Source organism: Spea bombifrons, chromosome 6 (genome assembly GCF_027358695.1).
Source record: "Spea bombifrons isolate aSpeBom1 chromosome 6, aSpeBom1.2.pri, whole genome shotgun sequence".
NCBI lineage: Eukaryota > Metazoa > Chordata > Amphibia > Anura > Pelobatidae > Spea > Spea bombifrons.
Genome location: NC_071092.1, coordinates 14846454 through 14862807, shown reverse-complemented (window position 1 = coordinate 14862807; position 16354 = coordinate 14846454). Strand labels below are relative to the sequence as shown.

General features: G+C 40.4%; 1 protein-coding gene across 1 annotated transcript in view; it reads right to left on the bottom strand.

Annotated features, from left to right (window-relative positions):
- RXRG (retinoid X receptor gamma) overlaps window positions 1–16354 on the bottom strand; it is a gene marked incomplete at its 5' end in the record, with an annotated part of 101890 nt that overhangs the window by 12105 nt on the left and 73431 nt on the right. Inside the window, 6 exons of the mRNA XM_053469692.1 lie at window positions 5821–5926; window positions 8120–8211; window positions 11220–11352; window positions 13109–13238; window positions 13491–13651; window positions 15100–15279. Of these exons, the coding sequence (XP_053325667.1) occupies window positions 5821–5926; window positions 8120–8211; window positions 11220–11352; window positions 13109–13238; window positions 13491–13651; window positions 15100–15279 (802 nt within the window). The remainder of the gene's footprint in view (window positions 1–5820; window positions 5927–8119; window positions 8212–11219; window positions 11353–13108; window positions 13239–13490; window positions 13652–15099; window positions 15280–16354) is intronic.

The window sequence follows — 16354 nt, the reverse complement described above, 5'->3', positions numbered from 1 at the left end:
AAACCCTGTATTTGCAGGTATACATAAATAATGTATGGAAACATAGCATAGCAGATATGGATCTACAGAAGAACACACAAACCCAGCTTTGCAGGTATAGATCAATTGGAATTCACATAAAAACACGGCATTAATGGTATATTTAAAACCCCCTAAATTACAGGGATAGATCACAGGTTGCACACCCAGATAACACACATACGATTTGCCATCTTTGTCCCATATACACCCAGCTTGTGCCATCTTGGTCCCCAAGGCTCAAACATCCTGCTAGTGCCATCTTTGCCCTTCCACAATTATACATCTATGATACGCACAATCACATTAACTCATGCTCTCCCTCATTCAGACAATTCATCCACACATTAACTCATGCTCTCCCTCATTCAGACAATTCATCCACATATTAACTCATGCTCTCCCTCATTCAGACAATTCATCCATTTTAAGAAACTACACCCCTTGGAGCTTCAAATGAGGGGCTACATGTATTTCTAGGACAAAAGTTGAGTGCACAAATAATGATGGAATATGTCGCTTTGGCTAGAAAATATGTTTTTTCTATCCATAGCGACATGTTCATTTGTGTCTTGCGCACTCCAGGTTTGTACTAGAAACACATGCAGCCCCTCATTTGATGCGCCAAGGGATGTCGTTTTTGCAAATGTGTACTTTTTGTGCCATAATTTAACTTCCTACGTGAGCAGTAATGCCACGTCAAGGCTTCAACCCTAATTACTGACCGCCTTTCATATCTCCATTCACTCGCAGAAGCACACACACACCATACTTTAAATACATTCACTCACAGAAGCACACACCATTCTTTCCCCTTACAATCCCAAAGAAATGATGGTAAAGGGAGAAAAAAAATCACTTTTACAGCAAAAATAAGTTTTGCAGTAAAAATTCAAGGCGCTCCAGGGATAATATGGTTACTTACGTACCGCACAGGCTAAATGGCTGATTTTAATAATATTTGCAGTTCATCAGGATTTCAAAAATTGCCTCCCTCTACCGTTGGCTAAATTTAACCCCATGATCAAAGGGCTCATAGGATTAAAAATTAGTATCCGCCATTTTTAAAAAGGGAATGTGACTTTTTATAGCTATATGATCGCTGTGGTAACATTGGCTACCACAGTGATCATTTAGCTAGAATACTTAAACTTTTTTTTTTTTTTTAAGTTAAACTACTTTGTTTAAATAATTTAATTTGGGGGTCTCTAGGCAATTTTGATCTTTTTTATCTGCCTTTAGAGACCCCCAAATCATTTTTTTTACATTTTTATTTTTTTAACTTAATATTTTTTATTATTTGTTTACAAGCTATATACCGTTGGAAAGGCGAGGCGATTACCTTTCCAATGGTATATGTTGGGGGTATGTAGCTGCTTAGATGCCTGAGATACAGGCATCTAAGCAGCATGCCCCCATACCTCTTTAACTGACAATTGTCAGTTTTTAATAAAGTTGCGCGGTGACGTCATCGCGTCATTGCGCGAGACGTCACCGGGCAGATCGGGTGGCTCCGGTGATGCCCTTCAGTTTGAGGGGCAGATCGCCGGGGTAGGTGGTAATGGAGGTCCACAGACCTCCATCAAGGTAAGGTAGTGCTAGTGACGGCATGGTGCCGTCGTTAGCACCTTACTGGGACTGCTAGCGACGGCACCATGCCGTCGTTAGCAGTCAAAGGGTTACAAATTCGGCGGGGGGGGCAACAGGGGGGGCAAGGAATAATCTAGGCCCCCTGTAGCGACGCCACTGGTTATAACCTCTGTCATGTTGATCAGTATTCAGATCTGATGAAGAGAGTATAACTCTCGAAAGCTTGTGTATATAAATATATATATATATATATATATATATATATATATATATATATGTGTGTGTGTGTGTAACCAAAGAAAAATGGGCACTCACTGGTCTTTCTTTGTAGTAAAGTGCATTAAACACTAGTTTATTTCAATCAGCACATTACTACAAAAACCCGTGACGGCCCATTTTTCTTTGGTTACATATATCTGGCTGTTTTTGGAGCACCCGGGCAAATAAAAGCCTGTGTATATTAACAATATTTCTGAGTGTGCAGCCGCTCCCTTTGGTTTGTGTATATATATATATATATATATATATATATATATACATAAAGCTTATCCGATATGAAGAGTATCAATCTTTTTCTATGCTAACCATGTACAGTATGTGATACATGGTTGGCAAAGTGGACTCCAGGAGCCAGGGGCAGACTGACCCATTGGGCACTCGAGCACGGACCGAGGGTTCACGGGGGTCAGAGTGGGGTCAGTTCAGGTCAGATTGGCTAAGTGTATAGTGATGGTAGTTATGCTGAATTTACCGTCAATGTCTAACACAGTATATAGTGATTACAGTTATGCTGTACCACCGTCAATGTCTGGCTCAGTGTAAAGTGATGGCAGTTATGCTATACCACCGTAAATAACTGGCACAGTATATAGTGATGGCAGTTATGTCATATTAAATATATTTACTTTTAAATTTTTCAGATTAATTTTCTGAATGTATATATTTATGATTAGAATTAGTTGTATTTTTCAATTGCTGCCGATATTATTTAATTATATTTATAATTAATTGTTATTACTACAAATACTGAAAAATAGATATGAGCAGGGCTGGCCTTAGTGGTGTGCGATGTGTGCGGCAGCACAGGGCGCCATGGCAACAGGGGCGCCTGCCCGGGACTTAAATTAAAGCATCGTTTTTTTGTTTTGTTTTGTTTTTTTACTTTATTTAACATCCTCCATATTAAATAAAGTTGTCAAAACATACAAAAAAACACGATGTTTCAATTTAAGTCCCGGGCAGGGGCACCAAGCGGTCGCTCGTGAAGTTTTCAGCGACCGCTCGGCGCCCCTCACTCTCCGTGACTCCGTTGCGGTGCCGGCGTTTCATGCTGAACGTCGGAATTATTCCGGCGCTCAGCTGTGAAGCGCGCACCGCGGCAGATCGGGAAGGCGGACGGGGGGGCGTCAGAGGTGTAGTCCGCACAGGGCGCCAGAACACTTAAAGCCGGCTCTGGATATGAGGGGGTGTAACCAAAAGCGAGGTGCTTAACCAACAAGAGATGTGGTCATGATCAGGTGTGGCTAAGGCAGGGGCATCTCTTCAGGGGACTCATGACGCCCTGGATGGTCTCAGTCCGCCCCGCCACAAGCCAAACACATATTTCATTCCATTCTGTAGTGCAGGGGAGGCAGACAATCAGCTCCTGTGCACCTGAGAAAGTAATGTGTGTTTAACACTAAATGTAATACCTCTGCTAAAGTGGAAGGCTGCATATTTCATGTTACATGTTCTAAAGAGAATGAAAGCCAGAAATGTACCCACATTTGGGTGCTTGCTGCCATGGTAGATGCAGCTTGTGGGGGAAATAAAGTGCCAACATGCTGCTGCCTTGTCTATTATGGGATCAGTTGGCTGGCATGCTGGCAGTAAAAACTTATCTCTGCTAATTAGGACCTCACTGGTGCCCTCCAAATACAAATAATGTAAAGAAAAATGTATAAAAAAAACAAACATACCCCAATGAGTCCTCGGCCTTAAAGGGTAAACATGACATCTCCCCCTTCACAAGGAGACTAATACAGACGGGTTGACTCCGAAGTTAGTTAGTCCATCCAGTCGCAATTGGTCCCCTACCCCAAGTGCCCCTAAAAGGGTAGTGCTCACCAGACCATCCTCTGCCTCTCAACTGCTGGGGAGTGATGCTGCCTGCATCCCCTCTCTGGCACTCCGGTGGCAACCACAGTCTCATCTACCTGTATGGGATATATGTCCCCCAGTGTTTGTTTAGTACAATCCTCTGGTGGGGGGTGGGGGACCTCTGGTGAGCTGTGCTCTGCCCTGGAGAAAGCTCTCCTACAGGGGTTGCGGGGACCCCCAGTGTTGGTAGAGAGGGGCCGTCCTGCCTCTCTCCTGTTGCCAATTCTTCGGCTGGGGTGGTCTGAGCGGGCACTGCGGGAGTGTCACTTTCAAATTTGGGAACAAGGGGAAGGGGTGGTCAGAGACCAGCAGCAATCTGCCTTGATGTCAGGACTTGTGCTGGGGAGTGGTTATTTGGGCCAACATTCCAGGGACCCAGGTGTGGAGACCGCAGTCCCATCCACTCCACCGGTGTTAACATCCTTAGATGTTAAATTGAATGCCCACACTCTGTAACCTCCGATACAAGTGTTTCAGCTGGCACTGTGCCAGTGGAGACCACAGTTCCATCCACTACCACAGTCTCGGCGGCTACAGAGAGAAGTAGGCAGAGACCAGCAGTACTCTGCCCTGATGCCAGCGCTTCTGCTGGTGCCGTAATATCCTCTGGCTCTGGGGCAGTCCGCCAAACGTGGTCTAGCAGCTGTCAGTATGTCCTTTCCAGCTGCTGCTCTTTCATGACCAGATAGTCCAGATCAGGTCTCAGCTCTGGGACTTATCCGAGGCCATTCATAGCAAATAGTCAGTATTTTGGGTTGATCAATAGGGAGCACCGTCAATCCCGGGGTACCAATGGAAAGCTCAGGGTCCAAAGATGTTATGATCCAAAAAGCAATGTGATCTGATGTCGAGACCTTGAGCGACAGCGTCAAAAACCTCCCCAGGAACAGTCCGCGCAGTAGCTGGGCCAGAGTTCCATAGCCGCGGCTGGGTAAACCCCAGTCCTAAAGATTGGTAATAAAACCAGGATTCCCGAATGAGCTTCCTCTCTGTAAACACCATCGAGTGTTGCTCACCACGTGCTTAAAATACCCTCAAAAGAGCGATGTGGTGGGGCAAAGGGCATCTGTAGCGACACTGTTTCAATTGTCAGTGGGCATTGCCATGGTTCCTAGCTGCAGTTATATGAATTTGCGGCTAGGTACTGGTCAGGCGCATCGAGCTCTTCCTGGCTTGTAGAGCCCCCATAGCCGGCTAGTCCATGGGAGTCTGGTTCTGGCAGACCAGATGGGGTTTATTGGTCACCCTGTGCCCCCCAATGGGCACAAGGTTACTTAGATATAAGAAGGGACTGGGCAGCCCCACCTCAGCCCCACCTATCAACTGTCAAGTTCTCCCCCCCCCACCACTGCCTCACCTTTCCTAACTTCACTCCTGCTAGTGATCATACCCATCATACCCTCTGTCTCTTCAGTCTGTACCTTAGTCTAGTAATATTATTTATTTAAACATTGTAACATTGTAATAACTCCTTCAAAATCAATAATAATTACCAAATGGGTGAACTGAGACTCTATGCTTTATGAAACTAGTTTATCATGTAGCCTAGATGGTAGATGGTGAGGAAAAAGTAAACAATAAAACAATGTCTTAATAAAGACCAAATGGTGTACACACTATTTGGCTTTAGTTAGAGCTGGACAAATGTATATATATATATATATATATATATATATATATATACCATTTGGTGCATCTAGTCTGCCAATTTTGCTGAAGTAAAGATTCAGACCTTAATCAGTCTTTGGTATTTTCTTAGATTCAGTATAGCTTTATGCTTATTTCATGCATGCTTAAATGCATTCACTGTTTTATCTTCTACCACTTCCCCTGGGATGCTGCTTAACTTACCGACTGCCCTCTCCGCAAAGTAAACCTTACATTACCTCTGGGCCGCCGATCCTGTAGTTTTGGATTAAGGCCTCTTGTTCTAAAATGTCTCCACTTTGGTAGCAAGTTATTGTAGATTCAATTATAGTTCTAATGGCCCAATATGACTAAAGATCAAAAATCAAAATAAAGATGTCTCTAAAGACTAATACTGCTCCAAGGAAGTACATTATAATGTCTCACCTCCCCGGTTGGTCTGGATACCTTTGTTTGGTATATGATTCCAGAGTGGCATATACCTTTTCACGTAATGCCTCTACCTCTGCAGCATTAGATAGTCCTTTTGCATCTAAAAGGGAAAATGGTTTAATTTAATTCAGGAATTATTGTAAAGCCATAATGCTGAGTAATATTGGCAACAAAGATCATATTGAATAACTGATGGTAGTCAGTGTTAAGTAACATGAAGGAAACATGAAATTACTTGGGTTTCAGTCACTAAAACTGAGTAGTAGGCAACCTGAGGTGAGCTGAAACATTTAATCTTGGTGATTTGACTATGCATTTTTAAGAGCCAACCACTGAGATTTTTTCCTGCAAGTAGGTGCAAATTGGTCATGAATAATTGATAGTAAAATCAGTGAGATAAAATGTTACAGCTCACAGATGTTCAACTCACAACTCACAGTTTTGTAAATAAAACCCAGCGCATTACATTGTTTCAGACACACAAGACTTCTTACAAAGTAAAGTTTATAATTTAACATGGCTGCATATACAGATACATATACTCACGGGCCACTTTATTAGGTACACCTGAAAAATTGCTTGTTAACACAAATAGCTAATCAGCCAATCACATGGCAGTAAATCAATGCATTTAGCATGTAGAAGTGGTCAAGAAAACTTGCTGAAGTTCAAACCGAGCATCAGAACGGGGAAGAAAGGGGATTTAAGTGACTTTGAACGTGGCATGGTTGTTGGTGCCAGACGGCTAGTCTGAGTATTTTAGAAACGGCTGATCTACTGGGATTTTTACGCACAGCCATCTCTAGGGTTTCCAGAGAATGTTCCGAAAAAAGGAGTGAGCGGGAGTTGTGTGGACAAAAATACCTTGTTGATGTCAAAGGTTAGAGGAGAATGGGCAGACTGGTTTGAGATTACAGAAAGGCGACAGTAATTTAAATAACAACTCGTTACAACCAAGGTATGCAGAATACCATCTGTAGATGTAGATGGGCTACAGCAGCAGACCACTCCTGTCAGCTAAGAATAGGAAACTGAGGCTACAAGTCTCACAGGGTCACCAAAATTGGACAATGGAATACTGGAAGAATGTTGCCTGGTCTGATGAGTCGACTGCCCCTTCTCCCTGGAATGCACTCAGCCGCTGGGGAGTGATGCCGCCTGCATCTCCTCCCAGCTGTAACATTCAGATGGCAGGGTCAGACGTTGGCGTAAACAACATAAAAGCATGGATTCATCCTGCCTTGTATCAACGGTCCAGGCTGGTGGTGGTATAATGGTGTGGAGGCATTTTCTTGGCACACTTTGGGCCCTTTAGTACCAATTAAGTATTGTTGTTGACCATGACCATCCCTTTATGACCACAGTGTACCCATCGTATGATGGTTACTTCCAGCAGGATAATGCACCATGTCACAACACAGTAGGGACACAATAGGTATATAGGTTGAACTTGATGGACTTTGGTCTTTTTTCAACCTTATGAACTATGTTACCATGTTACTATGTTACAAAGCTCACATCATCTCAAACTGGATTCTTAAACATGACAATGAGTTCAATGAGCCAATGGCCTCCACAGTCACCAAATCTCAATCCAATAGAGCACATTTGGGATGTGGTGGAATGGGAGATTTGTATGATGCCATCATGTCCATGTGGACCAAAATCTCTGAGGAATATTTCTAGCACTTTGTAGAAAGTATGACATGAAGAATAAAGGTAATTCTGAAGGCAAATAGGGTCCACCCCGGCACTACTAAGGTGTACCTTATAAAGTGGCCAGTGAGTGTATTTTTTATTCCTTTTTCTCTATGCCTCATTCAATCGTTAACTTCACAATTTATCTCCTCTCTCTTTAATTTCCTACTTTCCCTAGGACTCCCAGTAATTTTTACTCTTTCCTGATATTATATTCTGAAGCTTTTAAATTATATTAATCCATATTATCTTTTCCTCATCCTCTCACCTCACGTTCCATTTTCCTACATTTCTTCAATTTGCTCTTTGACATTCTTTGACAATTTGCTCTTTGACATAGAGGAAAGCTGCTCCCCAACAGAGACCTCTTGATCCCTCTGTCCTGGGGACTGAGACCAAAACACTGAAATATACTTATTCCAAGTTCAGTGTAATCAGACTATAAATAGGGCCAAAATATGTATGTGGTTGTAATGTGTACAGACCCATTTCTGCTTTGTCCTTAACTAATGTGGGGCATGTGTTTTCACTTGTTAAATTATACATACAACACTAAGACTGTTGGCACAATGTGAGATGAAATGTCTTCATTTACCTGGATTAAATAAAACAATAGCTCGCAGACAACCCAGCTCTGATTTATCCATTTCCATGTCCTTCATTTTAGATACTAGTTCTGTCAGCACCCTTAAACAGAAAATGGGTATATTAAGCAATTAAGTTAATTCTTCAGCACATAAATGAAACATGTTGACTTTGAAAATCATTATTGTTTTAAACCTATAGTGTGCTATCCCACTAATGATTAAGTTGTAGTAAAATGTATTTATATGTAAGTATATGATGTTTCCAACAAGTTTTTTTAAAAGCTTCAAGTAGCATACAAGCTCACTACCACACAGAGATCTGCACTCTCCCTGTCTTGAGTGGGGGTATATGTGTCTATTCTAATGCAACTAACTTTTACAAATATAAAACATATTTCAGATACCTAAAATGGCATTTTTTTTTCAATACAATTTTTCAAAACTCATTATGATGAGCGTAATACAATGGAATAATAGGAAGCAATGAAGCTCAAACTGCCATGGAGTAATTAGGACTGCTGCACGTTCAATGAAATGCATCTCCTGTAAGGTAAATAGCTGAAGCCAGTGAAACAAAGCAAAGGTATAGAGATATATTTGTATTAAAGGGTATAAAATTGCTGGAGTGTGTGTTTAACTTTGCCAAATTAACTCAAAGGTACCTTGTGTCTAGATAATTTGAATATAACAAAAATGACATCCCTTATCTAAAATACTTTATAAGTATAGATTCTTGCTATTTGTTATTTAATTGAGATATATTGCAAATTTAAAATGGGGTGAAGACAAACACAAGGAATAGAGAAAGGTGAGAGGTACTGTGGGGGTTGTATCAGTGACAGGGAAGTTTTTGCAACTAAGATGATATGCCTTACTGACTGAGTTTTGAGATGTTTCTTGAATGTTCGGAAGGAGGGTGAAAGCTGAAGTTTCGGTAGAAGTAGGTTCCAGAGGTATGGGGCAGCACAAGTGAAGTCTTTTAGACGGCAAAAGGGAAATTTGATAAGTGAGAAGGAAAACCTTAGTCCATAGGAAGAATGTAAAGATCAAGTATGAGGGCAGAAATCTATGGAGGAGAAGTGTTATGGAGGGCCTTATATGTTAGTACAAGGTTTTTAAATTTAATAAGGTAATTGGGAGCCAGTGGAGAATTTCACAGAGTGGGGAAGTAGAAGAACAGCAGTGTGCAAGGAAAATAAGCCTAGCAGCAGCATTTAGGATAGCCTTCAGAGGAGAGAGTATGGACAGTGGAATGCCAACCAGAAGAGTGTTGCAATGGTCAAGATGGGAAATAATAAGGGAATGAACCTTATGATTCTTGGGTAAGGAATGGGCGGATGCAAAAGATGTTTTTTGGGTGCAAGTGGCAGGATCAGGCAAGGGAGTGAATGTGAGGGATGAAGGAGAGGTTTGAATCAAGGATGACCCCAAGGCATCGAGCCTGGTTAGTGGGAGAGATAGTCGTGTTGTTAATGGTGATAGAAAATTCAGGTACTGGGGTGGAGATGGAAGGAGGGAAGATAATAAATTCAGTTTAAGAAAGATTAAGTTTCAGGTAGCAGTGTGACATCCAAGAAGAAATAGCAGACAAGCAGTTGTTAATATGTGTAACGTTGGACTCAGCAAAGGAACACAGGACTCGTGTGGAAACAGATTTATAAAACCAAATGAGGAACAGAATAAAGCAACAGTGATGTAGTATGTACCAACGCTATGTATGTTGCTGTGAAATAGTTAATAGCATAGTCCATATGTATATCAGGAAGTCAATGAGTTATGGAGTTAAGGTTGCAGGGTGCAGCTGGTTACAGCAGGTTGCAGCTGGTTACAGCAGGTTGCAGCTGGTTACAGCAGGTTGCAGCTGGTTACAGCAGGTTGCAGGTTGCCTACAGAACAACCAAGCACTGAATGGATGCTTGGTTTTAACCTTGCCACGCTCCATGGCCCTGCCCCATGACATCATGTAGGAGGCGTCCCTCTGTCGCCATGGAGGCAGAGGATAAGAAGGGGGTGTGGTCAGTGCGTGTGCCTCTTGCCCACCTCCTGGAGACAGAAGAAGGCCAGCACAGGAGGAGGTATCGTTGCGTGCACCCACTACACACGGGTGTTCGGGGATGCCGGCAGTGGATGGTTCGGGTAAGTGCCGAGTACCTGCTAGACGCGGGTACTCGGGTGAGGCGCTCCGTTGTGGGCATGACAATATGGGACATGAAAGATGGAGAGATCACGAGAAAACAGTTAGATTTTAGTATCATATGCATTTAGATGATACTGAGACCAAATGAGTTGATTAGTCTGCCAAGAGATGAGGTATAATGAGAGAACAGTAAAAGGCCAAAGACTGGTCCTTGCGGGAACACTAACACAAAGTGGAAGGAACCATTAGAAAGATATGAGGAGATCCAGGAGAGAGCTGTATCTCAAAATCCGGTAGAAGGAAGCAAGCCAAGAAGAAGGTGCTGATCAACAGTATCAAAGGCAGCAGAGAGATCCAGGAGAAGGGGGAAGTGACCTTTTGCTTTGGCAGAGAGCAAGTCATTGGAGACTGTCATTGGAGCTGTTTCAGTAAAGTAAAGAGGTTTGAAACCAGGCTGTGGAGGCTCAAGGAGGGAGTTAGAAAAGAGGAAGTTAGTAAGGCCATTGTACACAATCTGTCCAAGCAACTTATAGATAAGGAAGCAGAGAGATAGGGTAGTTAGTCAGAAAGATGGGATCTAAGGAAGATTTTTTTTAAATGGGTGTGATTAGGGCATGCTTGAGCAAGGGGAGTGATGGTGGGTGGTGTAGGAGGGGGTTGCAAAGAAGAGTTGTCGAGGGTATTATACGGTGACAGGGGCTATGCTGTTGAGAGATGAGGCAAGTGTATTGTTACATGGTATTAGAAGATCTGCAATATATATTATTGCAACTTAAAGAGAGAGTAGAGAGAAGAGGTGGATTCTCTGAACCTCAAAGGAACAAAATAAGAGGGACGGAGGGCTTGCTATATGCTGGAAGGTGCAATGAGGTGAGAGAAGGATGTCGACACCACCACCCTCAAATTAGTGGAGTAGTGTATACACTACTCTTTATGTGTACATATTAGCACACTACATGGATAAGCCTTACCTGTCAAATATTGAGCCTACACCTGCATTGTGTGCACTGCTCCTATGAACGTGCAGACCAGTAGCGAGAAGGATACCATCCTGAACAGACACTGAACGATGAGAAAAAGAAGCTATCAGCAGCTCATTCCAGCCTATAATAATAAGAGAGTACTGGGTAAGAGAATGTGTCTTAGTAACAAAAAAAAGTAAAAGTGATGTTGCACTTACACGGCTGAATGTAACTAAATGCAGAATTGTGAGGATCACTTCTAGTACTGTTTAATGTCTTTTCACTGAAATAATTGCATGTTATTTTGTCTTATTCATACGTTTTTCTGGGAGCACTTGTCATTTGATATAAAAACAGACACTAATAGGTTGTTGTCATACGTACGTTTTTGTGTTGCTGTGTTTATGCAATTAAAGGGACTGTTTATGTTTAAGCATTCAGCTACACACAACAGCTTACACTAAAGCTTTGTATTGGAGTATGCATATAAAACTAGCCTGCAGAGTTTAAATGCCAAATGGATTTACTTTAGTCATTTTGTACCACAAAATTTTACATGGTGATCTCAGCCTAGCTTGATTATCATTATTGATGATTACCACAGGATAACTGTGGATCCCCCCTTGTTGTTTACATGTAATAATGCAGCAGAGGGGGCAGACCTAAGGTCTACCAAATTTTCTCCTTAGTAATGTAGATCTCAAAACCATGTGTTTAATTGCTAGTAATATTTTGGCAACACTGAAATTGTAACTTAAATTTATATTGTGATAATTAGACTTGAGTGCCGGCAAAGTCTTAGTGTTTATCTTCATGTTCACTGGGGGAAAAAATCTTTGTATTCTACAAATATTCACCCGTTCCTGTGTTCATTTCGGGGAAATATTCCTATAGGTTCTTCATATTCATTTTTCTCTGCGTTTTCTGGCGGTTTTCTAGTCTATCTAGTCTTATGTAGTATAGCATGTGTTAATACAAGAATCTACAAGGAAGAAAAAGCTAATAGCGTGAGAAAAATAAATCTCTAACACTCTGAACTGAGACTCGTTCACCGATATGCACCTCGGCTTCATTAAGGCGGGAAAATCTAACTTTGGCGCCAGGATTTAAAGGCCTATAAGAGCAACTCTATTGGTCGCCGGCAGGGGCTTGTCTGGCACCAACCAATAAAGAGCAGCTTCCCTTTCCCATTCATTCTTTAGTGTGAATGTGGTTATGTCAATGCTGCTGCTTACTGTTACAGTGTTATACATTTATTTGATTCATAGGTACACTTCTGGCGATTTATAAAAATGATCCAACTCTTTTCCGAATTCATAAAAGGAACCTATTAATTAAACTAATGTATAACACTGTAACAGCAGCAGCATTGACATAGCTGTATTTATTTCACACTAAAGAAACAATGGGAAAGGGCAGATGCTCAGATTCTTCATTGGTTGATGCCTAGATGAGCCCCCTGCCAACGACCAATAGAGTCGCTCTTACAAACCTTTAAATCCTGGTGCTAAAGCCCAGTTTTCTGATTAATTATTCCCTGCCTTGATGAAGCCGAGGTGCATCTCGGTGAAACAAGCATCGGGTCAGAGTGTTAGGGATTTATTTTCCTCACGCTATTCGTTTTTTTTGGGTTAGAGTGCTAGGGATCTATTTTTCTTGTAAGGGGAAAGGTACCAGGGAGATTAGAGAGACATTTAGGGATTTTGTCTTAACTAATAGCCTAACCTAGAAGATTGTTCGTATTGTGCCTCTTCCTCTTTGTGTACATTTATCCGCCGCCATATTTGTTTGTTCGTTATTCGGTTTGTTTTCATGTTCTCCCCAATATGAATGCACAAGTTTAGTGATAATGAAACTCTTCAAACTTTTGAATAGTGTATGATAAAAATGATATTTACCTGCTCTTAGGAGGATTACTTGATCTTCTAAAGGCAAATCAGAAAAGTGTGGAATTCTTTTTGCCCATTCAACTAATGTAAAAAGCTGCTTATCAGCTGCATGGCATATATTGGTAACTGGATCATTAGTCTGAGAACAAAGTGCACAAGAGATACATATTAATTTAGATTATTGATGCCACTTGGTACTGTAAATATGATGACCATTTTAAAACAGAGACAGCAACATTAACAGAACATCTTTCAAAGCAGAAAAACAGTTTAATCATGTTCAGATTTCTTCATACTATTCATAATCCCTTTTAAAGACAGAACAGGCTATAAGATCCACCTTTGCTTTGAGATGATTACACCTTTCGTAATTGTTTTTTTCTTTTCTTACTGAATTAGGTAAACTAGGATCTCCAAACGCTTCAATCTTTGGTTCCACAGCAAGTTCAGCCTCTAGAATTCTTTCCACTGGCATTTCCTCACTTGTACTGCATGTGGATTCTGCCTCTGTGTCGCTTTTTTCTCTACTTCTTTGTCTTTCTTCTTGAACTGCTGTAAGTAGGAAATATATATGTCAGTAAAAATACAGACTTTGAAGGGGCACTGCTAATTTAATTTTAAATGAATATCAGAGTCCTCTTTGCATGGACATGCATTTTACCGCATGTTAGTCAGTGCAGGTATTCTATAGCTATTGGGATTTTTCAGTCCCATTAACTCTTCCCCTAGCTGCCTCAACAGAAAGCAAGGAACATGCAATGGTATGCTTCTTTAACGTGCTCAGAAAAATCCATGGGAGTAGCAGCAGCCAATCATGTATGATATCCAAACACTGAAGATTTGCTAGCATACTAGTGATTGGTTGCTTCTTCAGCGACAGCAATCGAGTGCCTCTGAGCTTGTGGTTTGCATTCAATTGCTTCTTTGTTTACATCAGCCAGGGCTGGACTTAAAGGGACAATTTAGTGTGCCAAACAGATTCACTAATAAAGAATAAATATGCATAAATCTAGTGATGTAGAATACCAAATTGACCATTTGGTACAATAGAACAATAGCTAAACGTAAGATGCTGAATCTAGCCAATAATACTGTGCAATTAATCAGTGCTTTGTGCACAGCATTTTGGTTCAGATAAGAATTCTATCCAATAAAGAGAGGATGGGGCCAGAACAACAGAGGTACTCAAGTGACTGGTATATGTAGAGAGCAAAGTTAAGTATGTCTGAAAATAATGTGAGGATCATAAACAAGCAGATATGAGGTATGTTTGCAATTTGTGAAAACTAAAAGGCTAAACAAGGTATATTGGTCAGCAGGTGCAATATATATTTGGACAATGTTCTCAAAATATTGATTCCACAGCAAGTTTAGCCAGGTGGATTATGGATTAATTTCCAGAAGCACTAATTTGTTTCAAAATTAAATGTGAAGAATTTATATCATGGTGGCAGGAAATAATTACTTTTTTTCAATGTACTGGCCATGACAAGCTTAACATTTTTGGAATTATTTTGGAAAGATTTCTAAATATGTTCTGACAAAAGGTTTGAACTTCCCTACCCTCTACCTTTCCCCTAACCTCTTTAGACTGCTCTTTATTAGGATTTCACATATCATGGTATTGTGGTTTCCTCTTTAAACTTGTCCTCCAGTTCAAGGACTTGCCTGGGAATATCAGCCAATGGAACTCACAGTACTCATGCAGTCTGGCTCCAAAGGAAACAAACTAATTCCTTGCAGATTAGACCATTGCTCTCCCATTGTAAACAAGAACTGTGATTTACAAAAAAACACTGACATTTGGACCTCCAACATGCAAACAAAATAAGCAAAATGCACATTCACAGCAATTAATATGTTTAAGATTCAATGGGGGTTACAAATAAAAACACGATGGTATTTTTAAGTCGTCTTAGTCAAATTTGGTCTATAGGCTGTCTTTTCAGATGTTGCTGTTAATTGTATTCATAAGTGCAGGCATCACTTGCATGACATACCTTCCCTCTTCATGCCCATGGCCAGGCACTTCTGATATCGACAATACTGACATCGGTTACGCTGGCGCTTGTCTATTAAGCAATCTTTATTGTCTCGACAAGTGTAGACCAAGTCCTTTCTTATAGTTCGCTTAAAGAATCCTTTGCAACCTTCACAGCTGTACACTCCATAATGTTTGCCTGAAAATACAATATTTGCATTCTGTTTGAGCATATAACCAACATATAACTTGTTAAAAAAACACACTTTTAAAATTATTTAAATTAATTTATTAAAATTAGTCTAGAACTGGTCACCTTTAACAAAATATCCATAACTATTTATCATGTACATATAATAAAACTATGTACATATAATAAAAGGCTATCTGAGTTTTTTCAAACTACTCTGAACCCCCCAAAAGAAATAGAAAAATATTGATAGCTGCAGTATGTACTGCCTGAAATTACAAAGTACGGTAAATACTAACGATCGATACAGTACATAAATGCAAAATTATTTTTACCATGGATTCCATGTTGTATATGATTATCCAATACAAACACATTTGTAATGTTATTATTCAGACTGTGTGGTTTGTTTATAGTAACATTGTGTACATCCCCATTTCCTGGGCCTGCATGGTACACCAAAAACATATCTGTCAACATTTTAAATGGCCAAAGAGGGACACTATTGTTTTCAGGGGTTATAGGCATATCTACTGAAAGGGTGTTTACCATGATATTTTATATGACCTTTTGAGTAAGTCAGTGAGTAAGCAATGTAGACTAATCTATTTAATTTAGATAATTTAGAAACATATTTGCTAATGTTTCCATACTGATTACTTTGATTTTAATCTCATAAACTCACACCCAACACAGATTCTGAGGTCCAAGAAAAGGTAGTACATTAGGGTACAGTGGAGGGATTTGGGCAAAAACATGCACCGGCTCTGTATGCTGCACCCTCTATGTCCCTAATAAACAATTCTCACCTTATCCAGTTCATGCAAGAACAGGTCATCCCCCCACCTCCTTGTACGAGTTATAGACAGCTTCTGGCATGTAAAATTGCCCGATTGTTTGAGATTTTTTTAAAGCTGTTAAGCAGTTTTTAAGATATATTTATACAATATTTTATTCTATTGAAGAATCAACTAAACACAAATGTAAACCCTATAACTCCTATATATATACAGTATATATATATATATACAGTATATATATATATAAATATATATAGATATAGATATATAGATATAGATATAGA